The following is a 22,343-nucleotide window of genomic DNA, read 5'->3' as shown; positions in this document are numbered from 1 at the left end:
AAAACATGTAAGTTTGGTTAATTTTTAAATTATGCTTTGTAATGTGTCTGCTTTCACCATGTTTTTCCAGATAATTTTGTATAGCCTAGTATTTCCTGATAAGCCTGCTTGCTGTCTCTTCTGTTCTTCCTACATGTAGCAATTTAGAATTAAAAATAATTATCCCCTTAAATTATGTCAAGTATTTGCTTTTCACCAATTGTACTGTAAATGTTTTTAAACCTATTCTGTGATTAAATGAGAAAGAAAGATGGTGAAATACTCACACTGCACATAATACATGTGGCACCTGCTGTTGGACATTTTGATTCATATTACAACTATATTTATTAATCTAGTATAGGTATTGTTTATAAATATTTGTGTTGAAACAGATGAGGCTGAAGAGAATACTCCCTGCATTTGCAATAAAACAGTCAGGCTTTTCATCTGTTTCTATATGGAAACTACTTTTAAAAAAAATCAAATGTAAATTCTAAACATTTTGTAAAAAAACCCCACAACCAACAAACAAGAGGTTGGTAGCAAAGAGATATTAATCTGTAAATAAATTTTAAAAAGCTAACCAGAAGTCCATTATTAGACATTTTTATATAGCAACAGAGCCTTGGTTATCAGTGGCTGCTGCAGAGCAGGCAGTGCTGGGTCAGAGTTCTCAGTGCTGTGCCTCTTGCATTGCTCTGGAATGTGCATGGCACAGCCATTTCATCTGCTCTGCACTGGGAGGATGAGAACAAAGCCACTGCTGCCATTAATATTTGCATGCCAGAATGGAACCTGCTGGGCTTTCTCCAGTGCAACTACAGAAAATGTGCTCCTCCCTTCCTAAACAGCTTATAAATGAACACGAAAAGCCCAGCGTTTCTATCTCTCCTCTTCTGCATTTCCATAATTCAGGGGGAAATTCCTTATGTGGAAAGGAACCTGCTTGGCATGTTTTCACTCTGTCAATATGAATGCTTTCCAGAGCTGACTAGATAAATCAATAGAGATTGTTTGTCTCTCTGGCAAAAGAGGCCATAAAAGCAAATGACTGTGAGGAGAACGAAGTGGAGTAAAATGTCAAGATTTATGCAGAGGTGTGGGGAAATCAAGGTTGTTTTTTCATCTCTTAATTTGTGGTCCATTTTGAAATGCATTCAGGATTGTGTTTTCCTCTTCCTATCCTGAAGAAATAATCCCAAAATAAATTATTTAATTGGAGACAGAAGTAATTTTGGTAACATGTCTTGCTGTCTCAGATGGTACCAGAGAAACTGTTAATTAAATGGAAGACTCTTTACTGAGGCCAGTTCTGAAGTGCGCTTCATGCTTCATCATGAAACTGCAATATCTGTCCAGTTTAAGAAAATTATGCACATCACAGTGACTTAGTAAATCTCACATTTGTAAATCACAAAACATTCTCAGTTATTTATTATAGACTTTATAATGTCTAAGATTCCTGTCTTTCTTTTATCTGTATTTTTGTTTACAGCAGGTTTTGGCAAGGCTCCCAGGATTTTTGGAACTGGTAAGGATTTTTAATTTTTATAATATGTACTGAAAATAAGTTTGTACACATGAAAGTTTTACAAAGAGGCAATAGGTAAAACAAATGTACCTTTATCTGCCATGTTTTGTATTTTCTCTATTATGTACAAGAGGGCCAACAGGGGGAAAATGTAGAACTGTGGATGCTGTTGTGTTTCGCTAATACAATAATTTCTATGAGAAATATGATTGGTTTAACTTAATTTATGTAATTAGAAGAATCAGCACAAAGCAGCAGTGTTGTTGCCATGTACACATTATATGTTTGTGCTGTGGAGATTTCAGAATTTCAGACAATGAGGTCAGTGGCTACCTAACCTGAATTTCCACAACTATATTAGAGAGGAAATTGGTTCTAGTATATAATTTCCTGGAACATCCTCAGGGAGTACACAGTTATGATTACTCAGTGCCTTTAAATCAATGTAGTGGCTGGAACAATATTTATAATATTTGGCAGCTTAAAAATATTTTTGAAGATGAAATGATGGATAGCATTTTGGCTAATGACTCCCTTCAGTTTGTATCGTGGTCAAACTGCCACTGAAGGGCTGGGTAACTGTGTAACACAGCCCCTGCCAAATGGCAGAGTGCAGGTACAACAGCAAAGAAAGAGAAGGATTATTTTGCTAATTCACAGATAGATAATTGCTTTTATTAACTTTAATTTTTAAGGGTTTTACCTCTGAACAATTGAATAACGTTGATAAAATTTGTTTGAATAACTGAAAGCAGAGTAGGTCATGGTTCATGTAGAGAACCATTATCCTGCAGATTTGAAAGGGATCAGGTAGGAAAACATTCTTGAATTGATTGACCTACAGTGTGCAGTTAATATCCTCTCAAGCTGTTGGAAACACAGAGGAGTAACTAAATTCAGACCAGGCAGTCTATCCAGTTGCTAAGGAGAAAAAGCAAAACTCCTGTTCGTTCCCAAACTTTACTGTGCTTATGTCTATGGAATAATTCTGGGTTCCATCCCACAGTCTGTGTGGACTTTCTGTAAGGTCAAATCCTAAAATTATTTCACAACATTTGCATGCATTTTTAGGTGTCAGTCAGCAAATTTCATTTGAACAATGGGAAGAAAATGCTCCCTTGGGTAAGAGGGACAAAAAAATGTGATTCTGCAGCTCCTTGAAATGGTTGCTTCACTAAAATATTGACTACAAATGTGATTGAGTTTGACTTGGAAGAGTATTTATTTCAATAATCTGTGGCAATAACTCCACATTTCCACATTTCTCTTCTTTGGTGGCAAAATTTTAAAAGGTTAAAAAAAGGAGGGTTAGGCTTACAAAACCTTACCAAATATATCTGAGCCTCAAATGTAGCCTTTTCAGCTCTTTCATTCAGTGGCATTATACTAAGGAAACATATTTTTATCTCTTACTAGCAGTTCTCTAAAAAGGCTGATTTGGCAGTATGCAGATTAAAGAGAAAAAAATAAATATATTCCAGGTAGTATGGTATTGTATGCAGCAAAACTAAATGTGAGTGAAATTCCTTTTCAATTCCTTCAGCTGTAGCCTCATCAGCACAGCTCTACTGATGGCATTTCTTTAATTTCCCATGGATATTTTCTATCCTTTTTTCTGAATCCTTATTTTTTTGTGGTATGGATATATCTGGTGTGAAAATCTGGTTAGGCAAGGCAGGTGAGAACTCTCTCTGCCCCATGCTATTCTAGCTCAAATTTCAATTTTTAACAGTAATTTTGAATTCCTCTTCCTGTGAACCTCCCCCTGTCCCTTTCTTGGAGTTCACTCATACTTTTGAATAAAAGATTAAGCCTTTAAGTTCAGCTGCTCTGGTGAGGTCTGTTAGCACTTACTCCTAAAACACATTTTACAGTTGCCATAAAGAATCCTCCACAGAGCTTCAGCAATGTCTGAAAGGTCTCACTCTGTTAGTCAGTAATGTGCTGCCAGCAACTCCTGCTGTGTTCCATGTACTGTTCTTACATAACCAACTGGAGCTTTTTAATCAATCAGGATCTGAAAAAAACCAAATTCTCTTGTGCAAAGGAGGAATGATTGAGGATACAAATAATAACAAAGACTACATTTAAAAAAAACAGATTTTAAAACTTCCACTTCAACCTTACACTGAGTAGAAAAGTTGGACATTAAAATAAATGCACTTTAAAACGCAGTTCAGTTATATTATTACATCCTTTCAATAGCTTTACATAAACCTCCTTCCTAATTATGGTATTTTAAAGATTTTAAAGATTTGTCATGCAGGCCAAGATGGTAGGAAGCATCTGGGTTGGAGGAAATATTATTGAGGAAAATAATCAAATGAACAGAGAAGTTATGAAGTCCCCCTGTGCACAAACCATGCATCCATATAATCTCTCACCTCAGAAGACACAAAATGTGTTTTATCATGACATGCATTTCAAAATCCTGACAGTTGATTCTTCATATTGCACCAAGCTTGTATAGTCATTATTGGATATCTCATATTAACTGAAGTACAGAAACAGACCTTGAGTCAACTCAAAGCATATTTTCACAGCAATAATTTCACATCTTTAAGAAAAATGGTTTTGTTGGATTTAGAGCCAGATTGTGTAATTGTTAAGAGAGGCTCTTAATTTTTCACACAGTAGAGAGGGAATTTGAAAAGAAAATGGGAAAATCTTTTATCTTTGATTTACAGACATAGCAGTTGAGACTGGAAAGCAATAGTTCCTAAAGAACATCACTGCTTCATACAATCTGTGAGTACGAAATAGAAGCAGTATGAGAAAGGGAAAGTCTGCTGACAGACTGAGAATCTTGTTTTATAAAATAGCTGCAGAGGGCTTGAGAGCTTTAGAGAGTGCCAGTGAGGGGGCAGAAGAGAAGTGTGTGCACATCTTAGGAGAAAATTACTGAGCTTTAATCTCAAACACATTAACCTCAAGCCTTCACTGTGAGGTAGCTTGGTTTTGGTTTTTGGAAATACTGAGCTCTCTCTTCTGTTGGTGTAAACAGAAGAAATAATGCAGAGGTGGGGGGGAAGAGGAAAATGTATATGAGTTTTACAGGCATAAAATATAGATATCTGTGAATTGCAATCCTTTTTAAAGAAATAGGTCTTGAGAAGATCATTACTGCAAAATCCTTAGTATGGTCTCCCAAGGAGCTCAGGAATAGCATGGCTATCCTGTCAGTCTCTGAAGCACATGAAATGAATACCACTACTTACATGCTTAACTGGGACCTAAACCAGTGCCCAGCTGTTCTGTCAATGAAAATTCTGTGGGGTCCAGTTGTTGTGTCAGTCCAGCTTCAGGGAGAGGAAGCAGGGGACCCTGCAGGACACAGATTTCTGAACTGGGGAGCACAGGCGCACTCCATCATCTGCTAGAGTGGGCCCTGTCTGCACCCCCTTGCACTGACACCCATCTCCTTCAGCCAGGCTCGTGCTGCACCCAGACCAAAGCAGGACTGCTTGAGCTGTGTGAAGGGGGGCTGCAGCCAAACAACCTTCACACTCGATTTCACAGGCAGGGAACATTGAATGGAAACACAAAAAGGGTATTATATGACATTTATATAACATTTGCAAGATGATTACTGCAGTTATAGGCTACCCACATTTTAAGGAGGATGAGAATTTATTTGAAAAATGAAAAAGAGAAGCTCAAAGTTAAGCCATGACCACACATGAAGCACTGGTCGTGGTCACTGAGGAATGATTTTTAGTACAGTAGGCAACTCTTCAGTCTGTTGGATACAACAGAAGTCAGTCTCTGGAAGCCAAGAGTACAAGTAAACTTTGCAAGGTGCAAATTTTGACCAGGTAATCAACTACTGAACAGCACACCCATAAAGGTGGTAAGTGCTGTCTTGCAGTCACTCATAACCAAGGCTGAATGCCTTTGAGATACAGTGTAAGTCAAAAACTATGGACTTGATGCACAAGTTGCTGGTGAGAGTTAGAGGAGGTCAGACCATGTGGCAATTGTCCCTTTTATATTCCCCAAGTTGGAGGCATATCTTAATACTTACTGCTCCACTGCTTCTCCAGGTGTCAATAAATGTTCAGCTAGTCTAGAAAAAACATTCTGAAAGGTTGTTGCTCAAATCTGATCTGTTTGTATTTAAGCAAAATACAGTTTGGGGGATCCAGTGCTATCTCGACATCATAATCAGGATGTGACCCTGTAGTATTGCTTAGTACACACAGTAAAACACAGCCCTGGGTATTAAGAATTGTTCAGGAGAAACTGAAAAGCATTTAAAACAAATTATAATAATTGAAAATTTTTGATACAGCTCCAGAATTAATTTAGAAACTATTGTTAATGACCACAGATACCAGTCATCTCTGAAGGAAGTAGAAAACGGTAGTCTGCAGAATAAACATGATGCCATTTGTAGATTCTTTTTAATCAAAATACTCAAACTGAGAAAATTACTCAATAAACATGATGAGCAAATATTTAACCTTTAGGTTTAGTTTGTGTTCACATTCCAAACAAATATAGTTAGAGATGCTTAAACATTTGTAAGTGTTGAACATATGTTTACAGAATAATTATATTTAACATTGGGAAATTCACAAAACATTTTCCACATGTGTTATGTGCCCTTTTATATTAATGTTTTCTAAATGTCATGTTGAATAGTATATTGAATTCCAGCTTCTTTCTAAGGTAGCTTTAGAAGATATTTTTCTCAGCTGTAATAACTTCTTGCATTTAAATATATTGTTGGTGTTTCCATATATCCTGTTACCTTGCATTTTCCAGTAAACCAACAGATGAAGGTTTTAATAAAGCCCATGATTAAGCAAGGTTTTTACTGCAGCTATCCTTTTGTATTTCATATTGTCAGTTTGCTGCTACTGTGATTTCCCCTCTGTACAGGATTACCTTTGTTCAACAGGAATCGTGCAAGGCAGTGATTAACATGAGATTGGCTAACGTACTTCATCGCATTATGCAATTTTGATATTGCACCTCATTTACCAACGGGGAAAAAAGTCTAAGAGGAAAGTTTCTAAACTCCACATTTTTGTCTGAACTCTCCATAGGGCCTTGGAGCCCTTCCCACCTGGGCTGTTTTGGCCCACTGTCCCAGTGAGTTGTGGCTTGGCTGGCGCTTCCAGGGCTGCTGAACATGACTATGGCAGTGGAATTCCCGGGTGTGAGCGGGGCCTCGGCAGGCAGCCAGGCTGGGAACGGGGAGCACCGGATGGGCTCTGCTCCTCGCTGCCCTGGGGGCCCCGCAGGTAGGTGTCAGGTCCTGCACCTCCTCCCTCCGCTTCGGGGCTCCCGGGAGCACGTGGCAGGACACCTGCGCTTCCTCAGCAGGAGGAACAACTGCTTCCCATGGAGGGCGGCAGAGCCCTGGAACAGCTGCCCAGGAAGGGCCTGGGGTGTCCCCCTCTGGAGACATTTCAAACCCACCTGGGCGCGTTCCTGTGTCACCTGCGCCAGGTGACCCTTGGCAGGGGCGGGACTGGGTGATCTCCCGAGCTCCTTCCAGCCCGAACGATTCTGTGACTCAACCAGGATGCTGAGCCCTTCGACCCGGAGCACGGATGCAGGAGAGCAGATTTGTGTAAAAACTAACAAAAAAGGGGATTTCACCTCGTAACCGTCCCACCTAACAGGCGATTTGTCACACGCTCGCTCTATAATGTCGGAGCGCTTAGCGCTCGTTCAGAGCGCTCAGCCCACACCCATTGCCAGTGCCAGCCTGACACCTGCCGGCGGCCCAGCGGCCTCGGGGGGACTGAAGGGGAACCGGCTCAGCTCCGTGTTTGCAAGGACACCGGACCCGAGAGGCCTCGGGAGCGGCAGTAGGAGCGGCGGGAGCGCCTCGAGAGCGGCGGGGCCGATTCGGGATCGGGCACGGGCAGGGGGCAGCGCGGCCGCCGCCGGCAGGGGGCGCAGCGGGCGGGGCGCGCGGGCCGGTCCCTGCTCCGGTCCCTGCCGGCGCCCGTAGGGGGCGGGGCCGCGGCGCGTGAGGGGCCGGGCTGCCAGGGCGGCGGGACCGGCGTGAGGGCACGGGCAGGGCGAGGGTCGCGAGCAGCCATGGCGGCGGGCAGCGCTATCCAGATCCCCACCCGGCTGCCGCTGCTGCTCACGCACGAGAGCGTGCTGCTGCCCGGCTCCACCATGCGCACCAGCGTGGACTCGCCGCGCAACATGCAGCTGGTGCGCAGCCGGCTGCTGAAGGGCACCTCGCTGCGGAGCACCATCATCGGCGTCATCCCCAACACCAGCGACCCCACCTCCGACTGCGACGACCTGCCCAACCTGCACAGGTGCGGCTCGGCCCGGCTCTCCCTGCCGCCCTCGCGGCCTGCGGGCCCCCGGGAGCCCGGCCCGGCCTCCCCGGCGGGGGCTGGCCGTGGGGTCACCCCGCGGGGCCGCCCAGCTCCGCCGCCCCCGGGAAGCGCCTGTGCCCTCCCAGAAGCCCGGTCACAACCGACCCAGTGGCCGAGGTGCCGGGGGCGGGCTGACCGGAGGGGAAAGTTTGAAAAGAGGCTAAAGAGCAAAATAAGACGAAAGAACGCAGCTCTAGGGCTGTCGCAGCTGTTAACCATGGGATTTTTCACCTAATAGGTAACACAGATATTGACTTAGTTAGAAATTGTATTTCTGTCTGGTGAAACTAACATGATGTAACCCTTACTCTCCGAACTTTATCGTATCCTATCAGATGTTGCAAGAAAATAACTTCTGTTGTAAATCTGCTTCAATAGGTACTGTGATCTAAAATATCGATTCAGTTCAAGGCTGGGAAGAACTGTCATTTACAGACACTCCCATTTCCCAGTGCGTATTGCTTAAGCAGAAATGACAGTGTGCCTGTCCTCGGCCAGATCCATTATTATGAAAAAATTACGTATGTTTCTAAATTGCATGACTAATAATACAGTATCTTACTTCATTTTTCAGTTAACACACTTGTATTCAGGTTTTAGGGTTTGGTTTTGTAATCTGTGTTACAAAGGGAATTGGATAATTTGATTTCATTTCACGATAGCAGCTGTGTCCCATCAGGGTCTTACAACCTACAGCTTGGTTGCTTCTGATGAGGATCACACCAAATGTTCTGTGGAAGGTGACAGATAATACAAGGATTTGATCTTGTTTTTAGGATTGGCACTGCTGCCCTGGCAGTTCAGGTGGTTGGTAGCAACTGGCCCAAGCCCCATTACACGTTGCTGGTGACAGGCCTCTGCCGGTTCCAGATCCTGCAGCTGCTGAAGGAGAAGCCCTATCCCGTTGCTGAAGTGCAGCAGTTAGATCGACTTGAGCAGTTCACTAATGGCCATAAATCTGAGGAGGAGCTTGGAGAGCTGTCAGAACAATTCTACAAGTATGCAGTACAGGTAATTTGTTTTATTCTTGTGTGTCACATAACCTGTAGGTATACTTAGGCTCTTTACTTCTTTTCTATCTGCCTTTCTGTTTCTCCAGTTCCTATATTTTTCAGTGATTAGTAGAGTCAGTATTTCTGCTACAAAACAAATGTTACTGTTACAGCTTGAGGTTTCTATGCCAAGTTTCAGGGTGTTTGCACAGCTCATTGCCGCTGAATCTTGTGCAACTGCTTGTGTTGGTGCTATAATAAGTTGGTGTTTCATATGTAGCAATACTATAGATACATCCTAGTAAAAGATTTGATTAATTGTTACAGAGGTATAAGAAAATATATATGATAGAAGCATAATGAATCGGAATTTAAAAGATGTGTTGAAGAAGAGTCATGGGGAAGTTTTTCATCTGGGTATGTGGGGGAAATAGGAGATGTATGTATTGAAAAAATGATGCAAACCATAATGATACTTTTGAACTTCTCAAATAAGCAGAAATCTCAAAGTTTTGGTGCTCTATGTTGAGTTAGTGCCTCCTCTGTGAACTTCTGGTGAACTTATTTCAGAACCTTTTTGGCAAAGTACCTGGACATGCTTCACACTGAAAGACACAGTTGTGTTTAGGTCTGAGAGGCACTGAGATGATTCCAGGAGGAACCCAGCAGCCATTAGCGTTGTTCCTTGTGTGTTGTAGCTGGTTGAGATGCTGGATATGTCCGTGCCTGCGGTCGCAAAGCTCCGGCGCCTCCTGGACAATCTGCCCAGAGAAGCTCTGCCAGATATCCTGACCTCTATCATCCGAACTACCAACCAAGAGAAGCTGCAGGTATTGTCTTCTTCAGCGGTTTTAGTGCTAGTTAGGTGTTGCTATCTTTTAGAGTCAGTCACTTTTAGGTAATTTTGGAATTGCTTACACTTGTGACTGCAGGGATTTGTGTTACAGCTAAGCATGAATGCTTGCAAAATGGTTTGATGGTGTTGTTTAAAGTGTTTATGTATGCATGTGGCAGAACTTGCCTAAGGTAAATAGATCTAGTTGGGAAATCTTAGAAATGTTTCATTTTATTAAACTTAAATAAGTAAAGCACGGACTTCCCATAGTAAAGATGATAAATCTTCTTCAGGTTGTGTTGAAACTGCATATTTATCCCAGCTGACTGATCATTATACATATCTTAATAACTTCAGGATTAAAATACTTTTAGTATTAGATTTAAGTATTTTAAAAAGCATCTTGAAGTCTGGGTTTCTTTAAACATTGAGACAGTGGTTAACTTTCTGTCATATGTCAAAGTAAATCTGTGCAAAAATTGTCTTTATGGCTTGGTGCTTATTCATCTGATTTCTGTATTTGCTTGCTGTGTTTTGGAAGTTGTTCCTTTTCTTCTCTAACTGCTTATGCTGCACCTGGAATTGAATGTGTGTTAGGTTCTTTCAAAGCAGCACAAGTAGAAGTTAATGCAGTAATCTTAAGGGAAGATGTGTATTGTAGCTGAATATCCTGTTGGAGGAAGGTACATTAGGGATTAGTGTGTCACTTTTTCATTATTAGAAGTTCTAAAGAAAAGAGCAGCTGGTGGAAGCTGTGGAAATACAGAGGAGCAGAATTCTACCCATTTCCAAACATTAACTTCATTTAATATGAAAATGGAATTGTATACAAAATATCAAAAAACCAAAATAAACCAAAAAATCTCTGAATGAAAACCTTAAGGCACAAGGGGATTTTTTTCCCTTGGGTTACCCAAGGAGATGATGCTGTAACTTTTTTAACAGGGCCATCTCTTTCCTGAGGCCCAGTAATTGAAAAATAGAACATTGCCACAGAAAATGCAACTGAAATATTAAAATGTTTTAAAACTAGATAGGATAAGAGAATTTTCTCTAGTTTGAAGTGCTTTGTAGTTCAGGCATGCAGACCCTTGAGGGCTAGATTTTGTGTACTGTATTCTCCTTGCTTTTCTTGCTACCTGTTTTCCTAAATCCATCTATTCTTTACCTCTGGTCAAAAGACAGTAGCAGTCTGAACCTCCCATGTTCCCTTCCCCAGAGTGAGGATTCATCAGTGTGAATTTGCTGGCTGCTTACAGCTCCCTGCTCTTAGATTTTAGATGCTGTTAGGCTGGAAGAACGGTTCAAGATGACCATACCATTGCTTGTTAGACAGATTGAAGGCCTGAAGCTGCTTCAGAAAACAAGAAAATCCAAACAGGATGATGATAAAAGGGTATGGAGCTTTAAATTTTGAATACTTAAACATTCTAAATAAGTACTAAGATGCACTTTTTAAACAGGCTAATGAATGCATGATTTTAATATGTGCATTTTTAATGTGTAGCCATAGCTGTCAGCTTCAGCTGGGTAGATATACAAAAGGCAAAATATTTGTTTAAAACTGCCTAGGCATTATTTTAATGTTTTTTAAATTTAATTTTTATTTTGATCTGAGCACTTTGTGACATTAAATGAATGCTCAGATTCCTCTGAAGAGTCACTTCACGTGCATGGTATGCACACAGTGAGTTCTGGCCTGTGCAGTGAAGGGTGGATTGTTTACTGATGGCATTGCAGATGAGTGGCAGCTTTTGAACTACAGATAAAGAATGGGTGTTGTCAAATGGAGCTTGTTCACTTTTGCTGCATCTAACTGCACTTAAATAGTTTAGTAACTGGAAAGTCTTTGAGAAATGAAAAAAGATAAGAGAGACCCATTTTTCTGCTTAATATGATGGGCTGCAGTGCTTGAAATATCACAAATATCTGTTTTAAGTTTTGTTCTTGTTTCGCTTGCGAGTTTAGGATATATGATAAACTTACTCAGAAAATATATAAAGAACTGTAACTTTTTAATGTAGCACCAATAACACTTTTTGAAGTTAATTTCTGGATTTAAAACTTTCTGGAGTTCTGAATTTTTCTGTGCACCTTACCTTGTTTTGCCTTGATTTTCATTCAAAGCCAAAGTACACAGCTTATTTAAAAACCAAGATCTGGTGCAATTCTGTGGCTCTGTTTGCATTGCATAGGTTGTAGCTATTCGTCCTAATAGAAGAATCAGTCATGGAAGCATTACAGAAGATGAAGAGGAAGAAGAAGATCATGATGATGTTGTCATGCTAGAAAAAAAGATCAGAACATCCAGTATGTCAGAACAAGCTCTTAAAGTTTGTCTTAAAGAAATAAAAAGGTAGGAGGCTTTTAAATGGTGGTTTCTTTTAAAATTTAGCACAAATCTTGCAGACCTTTTCCTGTTTGATATATGTTTGTGTTGCTTGTGTTTTTAAAATTATTTTAAACCTCAGACAGCAATCGCTGCCTTGCGGTGCAGGTAGAGGCTTCCTTTGCATTTAATTTCTGGTTGGCCTTTTGAATTCTATACTTATATTTCCAGATTAAAGAAGATGCCTCAGTCAATGCCAGAATATGCTTTAACAAGAAATTACTTGGAACTGATGGTAGAATTGCCATGGAACAAGAGTACAAAAGGTAAACGCTTCTCTTAGTGGTGATTCTCATACACAAGCCTTTTAGGACAAGTAACTGTCATGTAAACACTGTGAATTAGGTTTGTCTTGTAAAAACATTGTTAAGTTACTGTAAGCCAGGTAAACTATTAGATTTCAGTGAGAGCTGTACACTGAATAGCCTGTCTAGCTCAGTTATATATCTAAGAATGTGGAAGTGTTAAAAATATTTTCATTACAAAATGAAGGTGTTACTAATTACAATTTGTGCCAGTATGTATCAAAGAAATGAGCATCTAATTATTTTTTATCTGTCAGACAAAAAACCCTTTTGAAGGGTTATTTTGGTAACATTAGTCTTTCTGAAGAAGATTCTGGTTTATCTTAAGCAAGTGTGGTAAGAAAGGATAAAAAAGCACAATTGTAGTTAATCTTAATAATTACAGCTTGGGGTGCAGTAGAAAAACTGAGGTGGTGTCTGCTTCATACCACGGTTTTTGGAGTTGTGAGTAGAGGGTGATTCTGTTAATACAGATACAATGTGCAAAAATGAAGAGTGAGGGAGGGGTAGGAAACCAAACACGACCAACAGACATCTCCTACTGACCAGCGCAAGTAGGTTAAGAGGGCAAAATTACTTTGCACAAGGTGGACTCAGCACACCTGCATGTCCATGTCTACCCTTCTGCTGGTATTTGTAGTGAAGAATTGTTGCTGGTTTGAAATAGAGCCCTGGATGTTTACAAATCTTGTAAATGTTTTCTTTAATCATTAAATTGTAAAAAGATCTGCCTACATGTAGTTTGCAGTATTATTTCAAAGAATCCCCAAATGAGTAAAATGTTTGTTGACAGTCATGTCCTAGCAGAATGTTTTTTTGGTGGAAGTTGCTCTTTGATCTTTTAAAATTATGCTGTGTCATTTGAAGTTTGGTGTTTTTACTTTAAGCAAAGTTTGTCAGTGTGACCCATGTGATTGCTACTTTGAACTCTGTAGCTACAGTGAATAAAAACACACATGAATACAGAAATAGAAAATAATTATAATTATTTTAGCCTTGGATGTCATTATCAGTACTGTGTCATTTTCAGTACTCTAATCTGTCTAGCTTAGGTCTAATTTTTTTATTAAAGAAGAACTTTAATAGCTTTGTTTTAGAAAAGCATTGTCTGTGATATGTGTGAGTTGGGGGATTGCCCAGATGAAGGTATCTGCCTCTGCTGTAGGATCAGTTGTTTCATTTCTGAGGTGAACTGATCTCTGCTGTTGTTGGTGCCAGATCGCCTGGAGATCCGTGCAGCTCGCATTGTTTTGGACAATGACCATTATGCCATGGAGAAGTTGAAGAAGAGAGTTTTGGAATACTTGGCTGTGCGACAGCTTAAAAACAACCTCAAGGGACCCATTCTTTGTTTTGTGGGGCCCCCAGGAGTTGGTAAAACCAGTGTTGGAAGATCAATTGCAAAGACTTTGGGTAGAGAATTCCACAGAATTGCTTTAGGAGGAGTCTGTGATCAGTCTGATATTCGAGGCCACAGGTAATTACTTCTTCTTTTCCTAATTGCAGTTTTTTCTATGCAGAATGTATTGATTGTTTTCACTGTTCAGCCATTACAGAGAAATTTTGCTTCTATGAAACAATGGTAGGTTTTTACTGATTTTCCTTGGTATTCAGTGGTATTATTTGTGAGAGAATTTTAATGGGAACGGGTGTTTAGTGTTGTGGTATAGCCTTTATTCTTTCCTCCTGCTGCTGCCCTTTACTTTCATAGGGAATGAATTTCATCTTCAGTTATTTTAGCACTTTGAAGTAAAATTCTGTAGAAAGTTTAATGCAAACTCTTGATTATTTCTGCTTTTTAAGAGAGATGTAAAGATTTAATTATCCAGCATAATCTATGGTGGCAATACATTCCTTCGTAACCATGTTTGCTGCTAAAAGATTAGAGGAAACTTGGAGTGATACATGAAAGTTGCTAGAGGATAGCAATGGACTTGTTTGTTCACTGTTTTCCTATTTCAAAAAGAGATTTATGCAAGAACACCTAAGCTGGCAGGTTTCAAAGGAGATTTTTTCAATGACATTACTTAGGACTGTTTTTGATGTTGGGCTCTTTTTGTATCTATTACTTAGTCTTTTTAACTTGTATTAGTCCGTTCCTCAATCCTTGCACCTGGAAGCATAATGAATGGACAGTAGAGAAAGGTAACTGCCAAGCATTTTTGTTTCCATTACACATATTTTATGCTTATTGCATGCAGTGTAGGAAATCTGGAATAATGAATTTTAGTCATGTTTAATTTTTTAAGTCATGTTATTGAATAAAATTTCTCCTTACAGCAGTAAGTGAATTAAAGCCATCAGTTAATTTTTTGATGCTATCTAACAATTAATTTTGCCCAGTGGCTATGCAGCTACTCTCAGTAGGATACACACCTAAAATAGAATGTCCTAAAAACAACTTAAAATGTGACTCAACAACATGTGCTATTCGAAGTGAAGCCACTAGAGGCTGTGGAATACTCAGCATTATGGAAAGTAACTTTGCCAGAGCAGAGCAGGACTCAATCCTTTGTAACAGGGAAACCACATCTTGAGCTTGACGTTATAAACAAAAGTCAAACTTCCTACCTTGTCCTTAGACCTCATAAAGAGTAAAGACAGGGAGAGTCATATGAGAGAGCCTCTAAAAAGCTTTTTAGTTCAGGTGTTTGTGGTTGTCACACATTTTTGAGGGCATTATTAAGTTATTAATTCATGTTAGAGGCTAACTGTTATAAATTTAATATTAAAAAGTGTATGAAATTAGCCAATGGGAAATATTTGCTAAGAGATTTTATTTTTCATCAGCAAAGGAAAATGTAATCTAGAATTAGCAAGAATACTGTGTGGTTACTGTTCAACAAGCAAGTGTATGGTTTAAAAATGAACTTCAGAGCAGTTGGTACCTGGAGTCCTTTGTAGCCAACTGCTTTTTCCAGTTTTTTTGTAGCTAAAATGAAACCCACCTGTTGCATACTGGATTTTAAATTCTACTTTGGTTAGTTTGCCTCTTTCTCAAATAAGATTTAATCAGATTAGAACCACAGCTTTTCTGTAGAGCTCTGTAGTGTCCTTTTGTGTGAATAAATCCTTCAAGTTACTCCCAGTCAGGTGAATCCATGTTGGCAGTCTGGTGGCAGTCAGAGGGAGGTGGTCTGGAAGTGGAGGAGGCACAGACTGTTGTTTCTGAGTTTCACTGTTGAGCAGGCTGATTTTCTAATATTATACCTTAGAAGACATTGCTTTTCTCCTAAAAGCTCCTTATTAGGCTTTGGGGCTCAAGTTAAGAATTCCATTCACATTGCAGGAGAACAGTACTGTATGTGCTTACTGATGTACTGAACAATGTAGAAAAACGTACCAAATGTACTAGAACATTCAAAGGGAACTGTTGCAGCTTGACTTGCAAGCAAACAGTGCCTGAAATAGCATTCACTTGGCCACTTGGTGAAAGGTGCAGACTGAGGGATTCAGCAGATAAAGATCTTGGAGAGCAGCAGGGTGGGCTGTGCTGTCTCAGTAACTGTGCTGTCCCACTGATGGGTAAAATGGCAATTGGAGCTCCCCAGGTTTGGCCATTTCACTGGGGATCGTGTGCCTGTACCTGGAGCTTGGGAATCTTTCACTGAGTCAAGAGTAGCAAGCATTGCTCTGCATTCCCAAAATGAAATCATCCTCTTGGTACAAAACCAGAACTCCTTGATCAGAAGTCCTTCAGCTGTTGTCTGCATTTATCACTCATCTATACCACGTGTTAAATTATGTTGGCTTACATTTGTTGTTTACTTGTATTAATAAAAAAAGAAAAGAAAAAACTCCACAATCCACTCTGAAGGATGACTTAGGACTTTTTTCCAAGAAGCTTGTTGCTTTTAAAATCTCCTCAGTATTGATATTTTGTATCACACAAGAAGTGTATGATCTTCTCTGTTGTGTGTCTTTCTGTTTCTGAAAAGGAAAGATGTAATTGTGCCGTTTATTTATAGTGGTGCTGGTGAGGTAAGTGTGAAGCTCTGCTTTCTCACCTTCATGTGAAGCACTCTTTTCTTACTACCACTGCTTTGCAGTTTCAAAAGCTTGGACAGTTCACTTCTGCCTTAGGCCTTTGCTGAAGACTTGTTTAGGTGCACCTGTTTGAGCAGAAGTGGGATTCCTCGCCAGAACTTCTCTGAACAGGCCTTGTTGCACCAGAGAAAAAACAACTTCAAACAGCTTCACCCATGAGAGGAATGAGCTTTGTTAGACAGGTGCAAAGCAGAGATAGATTTGTAAAGCCCTTGAGTGGATGCAATCTCTGGCCTTGCACTGAAAAATCCTCCAAAAAACCAAAAAGGCTGTGACCTTGTGCAAGACCCTGCAGTTAAAAATTATTTAAAACTATTTGTCTTGAGATCGCTATGAAGAAAGTGAGTCCTGTTTCTTTCAGTAATGCTACCACTGCTTTAAGGGTTCTGTTTCCTAGGCTTTCCCAGTTTACTTTTGGAGAACCAAGAAGGTTGGATTTCCCAGCTGTTTTTCTTGCATTTTCTAGGATACGTAGTGCCTGATGACATACTGTACCACTCTAGTGTTTTGTTTAAAGGTACTTTTTCACTCTGTATAAAAAGATTACTAAGTTGCGGACCTCTTCTTGGAGCTGTCAAGGGGTTGGGTTTTTTGAGTGTTGCTTGCTACACAAGTGAGATCAGTAGGAAACCTGCTCTGTGCTTCCTGTTTTGAGTGGGGAAACCTGACTGTCCTCTGGGTGTAGTGCAGGGAAAGAAACTGCATCAAAAAATGGGCAATGTAGGATATTGTTTAACCTCCTTTCAACCCTAGCAAAAATAATGAAATCAACATCACATTTAGTGATAGTGTTCCTAAACATTAGCATTTAGTTTCACATCTTACAAGGCAAAGGTTAACAGCCAGACAGATAAATAGCCATATATGCTTGTAATTTTAATCTATTCTGGCTGGTTTTATATGTAAATACCTGCAGGGTCTGCCTTACCAAGGATTCTTTTGATGAGTTGTGTTCCGCTAATAACTTTGGAGATCTCAAGCATTTGATTATTAGTATATATCAATGATTATATAATGATTATTTATACCTAAAAAATAGGTATTGGTCCATCTCTAATAAATTAAGAGGTACTACAGATTTAGACTATTGCATCTGCTTGCCTTCATTTAGTTTATAAATCTTTCTTAAAACTCAATGGAACATGGATAGCTCAAATCTGTATAGGATTCAAAAGGACCAAGTGAAACTGTGTATCTAAGAACACAAACATGCATTAAAAATGTGTAATGTTTTAAAGCATGCACTTGAGAATAATGTAGCAAGCAAGAATAAAGAATGTTTGATGTTTACCTAATTATGTTATCCTATTATTACCGTAAGCAAAATACTGAAACAGTTGGGTTGCATTGTCTCTGAAGCATATAAAATTATTCTCAAGTGCAATGAGCACCTTGTGGTAAAAACAATCTAGAGAAGAGCAAAACTACCACCACCAACAAAAAGAAAAAAACCCAGACCCATAACTGAAAAAACCCCAAATGCCCCCAAAACCAAAGAAATGCCCAAACTGCTACACTGACACATTTATTTACACTGGTAAGTGATTCACTTCTGTGAACTCCAGCTCTGATTGAGTCTCCTCATTTTCTGAATGCTCTCTATGGAATGCTTTCCCTGTCTTGGCAAGGCTGTGGGTGTGCAGATGGAGGAGGAGGAGGCAGGCTGGCTGTGTAATAGCTCCCCATGCAGAATCCTGATCTGTGATGAACGCTCCACAGCCAGCCCTCCGTGAGAGCAATCCACTCCCTGGCTGCAGATTAAGACTGCACAAAAGCACTGAAGTGAGGCACTGCTGCCTGCTGGCTGCTTCAGTCTTTAGCAGCTGCCTCGGGAAGGTGGTAACAGGCAAACTGAATTTTTCTTGCATTGCTGGCTATTTAGAAGATCTTAAAACCTTTTATTTTTTCTCAGATCTAGAATTAAATTAAAATGAAATTTTATTTACTACAATTTGTTTCCTCAGTGGTTAAATGTTACATGGAACTGACACCACTGTGTGGTTTGGGTTCCGTTTCTGTTGTTTTTTGGGGTTTTTTTTATAAATTGAAGTCATCTCTAGTATTTTTTGAAATTAGTCCTGTGGTATTTTTGGTTTCATGTTTGTAAATGTCATCCTGTTTATTTTGGACAGTAGTAAAGCAGATCGTATGGCAAAGCAGGCCTGTTCTGCTTGTCTGCTTTGTGAGGGTCATGAGCTAGATATGTAATTCAGCACTTACTGTATCTCTTTCTTCTTAGAATTTCATGCTCTTAATTATAATGTTTTGAGTACTTATGGCACAAGCAGAGATGAGTGTGTTAAATGCAGCAAACAAAAGTGTTATATACATCTGTAAAATGTAGTTGTGCTCTGTGTGTGTTTTGGAAAAAAGATTGTACTGATTTGCTAAATAAATTCAAACTCATCATTTTTTGTTTCATTGCAGTGTTCAGCTTTTCATTTTATATTGAAATGGCAGTAAATACAGCTCTTTTTGGTGGGTGTTTATTAAACCGTGCTGTCAAGGGGACTTTGACAGTTCAGCATAATTGGAATTTTGCTCTCTTTTGTAACATGCTGTTTGAACTCTGTTGTGATGACAAAATCCCAGAATTGTAATTATGAAAATGTTTTTGTTAATGAGGTTCCCATATCTGCTTCTGCTTGTTCTACAGTAGAAGGATGCTGGTACTGGAACATGTTAAGATGTGCACAAGCTGTAAGTTTGGATACACTTTAATGCAAGTCATTATCTTTGCAGTCTAGCAGGTTCACCATGGAACTCAAATTTTCATCTGCTGCTACCATTGCTTGTATCAGCTTTGTTGTATAGTCCATATTTTTAATAAGTATTCCACAAATTTTTGCAAAAAAAGCAAGAATTGTTGCAGTACTCTTTGTTCTTCTATTTTGCCTGGAGTTTTATTTGTGATATTTTTGATGTTGCTCCTCCTGTTCCCTGTGTCACCACCCTGTTTCCCCATCCCCTTTCCTTTCCAGGCGCACCTACGTGGGCAGCATGCCTGGCAGGATCATCAATGGGCTGAAGACTGTCGGGGTGAACAATCCTGTTTTCCTCTTGGATGAGGTGGATAAGCTGGCAAAGAGCTTGCAGGGGGATCCTGCAGCAGCCTTGCTTGAGGTAAGAGGTGTTAAACTGCAAGCATTGTTTCATTTGGATTTTAAAAGAACTAAACTGGACTCAGAAGATTCACTGGACAAAAGAAGGCCTGACAGCTCCAGCTCTGTTAGTCAAATATCAGCTGCTGAGTTCTGACACGGTGGGTTTCTGTCAGTTCCTTGGGCACAGTGCAGATGCTGTTACACAGTGGCTAAGTAACATAGAAATCTCACTCAGTTGTACTTGAACACGAGGATAGATTTTGGGGTGTTTTCTGTATTTAGTGTTCAAGCCCTAAACGTCACTTATTTGGGGGACTTCAGGATGTTGATTTTTAATGATCAATGTTGTTAGCTAAGAAAGAACTGCAGAGGATCTAGACAGTAATTAGACTTCTTCAAGATTTCCATTTCTTTCTTGGAACAACTTTAATATATTTTTGAAGCTCTTGATGTGCATAATATGGACTAGATGCATGTTCTTTTAGGAGCATTTCTTTAATTAGTGTTGTAATTAACTTTCTGAACTGAGATTTTTCATGTAAGTCACAGATTCCCACTCCTTGACTGATTATGGTGTGATGAGTGTTTGGCTTGGCTAATTATGGTGTGATGAGTGTTAGCTTTCCATGAGAGTCAGGTTTTCCATGAGTGCATTTTTTCTGAACTTCTGACACTCAGATATTAATTAATCTAATTTTGAAGCATGTATTACAGTTATTTTATCACAAAAGTTTTAGAGTTGTCAAAGTTGATTTGCTTAAAGATCCAAATAACATTCCGGAGATGCAATTGATGACTTTGGTGAATGAGATACTATTGGAATATTCTGTGAATCCCATCAAGTATTGAGATGTTATTAATTAGGTTAGTTGGGCTTTCAGGAGGCCAGAACTGGAGTGATTATGAGGCAGATGAATTGAGACCTGTGCCTTGCAAGCTTCATGTATCATGTAGCAGACAGCAGTAAGGAGTTGTCAGAACCTTCATCCCAATTTCCATTTTCTGGAGTGTGATGTGATATCCCATTACAATTCCATTTTCCACTGATTTGTGCATATTCAGTGCTTTTATTCTAGCAGTTTGCTGGAGAGAGGAAGGAGCACGTCCTCGGGTGTGGGGAAGAGCCAAAGCATTGCCCTTCCCCGGGCAGAAGGCTGTGTCCATTTTCCTGTGCCAGCCCCGATGGCAAAGGAGAGAATGAGGGAGGTGCTGGCACAGTGGGGCTGAGCCAGGCTGAATTGTTGAGGCTGCCAGGGCAGATGCAGCAGTAATGCACGTGATGGTTTTAGTATGGTGCATGCTTAGAGATTCCTTGCACTGCTGTAGTTTTACACTCTGCCTTCTCTTTTGTGTTCTCTCTGGCCTTAGGGGCTGCCGTGCTCCCGCTGTTGCAGCTGCACTGCTTCTGGCATGGTTCTGTACCTGCTTCAGTCAAAAGGAGAGGCATTAGTAAAAAGTACCCACATTTTTGGAGCTGGCCTGGCTCGCATTCACAGAAGTGACTTAGGGCATAATCCTAGAAGCATCTCAGTTGTCAGACTTGAGGTGTGGTAGCTTTGGTAGGTGGGGGTGAAAGTGGTTCTGATAGTATTTGCCTACAGAGTCATTCTAACGACTCTTTTGACTGACAGTGCTTAATGCAGTGATTTAAATATGAAAAATGCTACTTAAATTAAGGTGTCATGAGCTCATCTGGATGCTGTATGACATTCTGCAAATGAAGTGTCAATTGACTTCCTACAAACGTCATTATTTTCTTCCTGCTAGATAGTGGAAAATTACTGTTTTGACAAGGCCAACAAGTTCTTTGAAAATCAGTGTATGAACAGGCTGTGGTTTGAGAGTTCTGTTTTGATCTTTCTGTTAACATGAACTAGTAGTAATTTAAATGTGCTAGAAAATAGCGTGGCTTCGCTTCTTTAGCTTTTAAAAATGACAGTTATGGTCCTTTACCTGTGTATTTCTGAAGTGTGTAGTACACTTTGTTAGGGTGCATGAAGGGCCTCAAAGTGCAAAGAAAACAAGCAGAGAAATATAATAAATACATTATTCCTTGTGCTATTCCTCTGAGGTATTTTATTTACAATTTCCTCTGTTTCTGAGCTTGCTCTCTGTTTCTGAGTTTGCTGATACCTCTCCTGTCATTTGTCTTTTAGATACTTGAACTAAGCTGTCCTAATTCTAGTCAATGAATGGATAAAAATACCTGAAAATCAAATTTTTCAATTTAGCTGGCTGTTGTTAGCTATGCAGACACAATGATTTGGGATTTCTTGGAAAGAGTGTTCCAATCATGAATCCAGATCTGTATATTAATATTGGTAATTTTATTCAACCTTTGAGTTTTATATTTTTTTTTTTATTTCCTGCCCTTCAGTAGAGAACAATTGTGGTTTTCTATTGTATTGTTTTTGAAGGCAAACAAATTTAATTAATACTTGTTTAATTGTTTGTGTTTGAATTCTGGGTGCTTCATTGCTGCTTTGAGATGTTTCTGTTTTCCATCTTTTAAAACCACGTTCTCAGGACTACTCAGCTCTGCTCCTGTCATGGATTTTTCCAGCTGAGCCTCATAAGGTTCACTTCCCACTGCCTGCATGGGCTGCAGGGTTTATGTAAGCCCTGCTAATTGCCCATTAGCTACATCTGGAGAAATAATTGCTGTATTAACCATGGCTGGGCTGCTCCCCTGTGAGATCTTTGTATCTCTCTACTGCTGGCTAAACATCCTGAAGCAGGTGCTTTACCTCTTCTAATGGACAGCTCATGGCTGGACATAATAGCTTCATTTTCATCTGCTTCTCC

At 39.9% G+C, this 22,343-nt stretch overlaps 1 protein-coding gene across 1 annotated transcript in view; it reads left to right on the top strand.

The window, feature by feature from the left end:
• The first annotated feature begins 7,496 nt into the window (after window positions 1-7,496).
• The window catches only part of LONP2 (lon peptidase 2, peroxisomal), a 36,771-nt gene continuing 21,924 nt past the window's right edge, over window positions 7,497-22,343 (top strand). Inside the window, exons 1-8 of the mRNA XM_041458688.1 lie at window positions 7,497-7,803; window positions 8,643-8,877; window positions 9,557-9,688; window positions 10,967-11,089; window positions 11,889-12,049; window positions 12,254-12,348; window positions 13,606-13,864; window positions 19,416-19,557. Of these exons, the coding sequence (XP_041314622.1) occupies window positions 7,571-7,803; window positions 8,643-8,877; window positions 9,557-9,688; window positions 10,967-11,089; window positions 11,889-12,049; window positions 12,254-12,348; window positions 13,606-13,864; window positions 19,416-19,557 (1,380 nt within the window). The 5' untranslated portion in view covers window positions 7,497-7,570. The remainder of the gene's footprint in view (window positions 7,804-8,642; window positions 8,878-9,556; window positions 9,689-10,966; window positions 11,090-11,888; window positions 12,050-12,253; window positions 12,349-13,605; window positions 13,865-19,415; window positions 19,558-22,343) is intronic.

This window comes from Pyrgilauda ruficollis, unplaced genomic scaffold (assembly GCF_017590135.1).
Source record: "Pyrgilauda ruficollis isolate IOZ18807 unplaced genomic scaffold, ASM1759013v1 scaffold13, whole genome shotgun sequence".
Lineage (NCBI taxonomy): Eukaryota > Metazoa > Chordata > Aves > Passeriformes > Passeridae > Pyrgilauda > Pyrgilauda ruficollis.
Note: the sequence above shows the minus strand (reverse complement) of the source record. Positions and strands in the feature narration are given on the sequence as shown.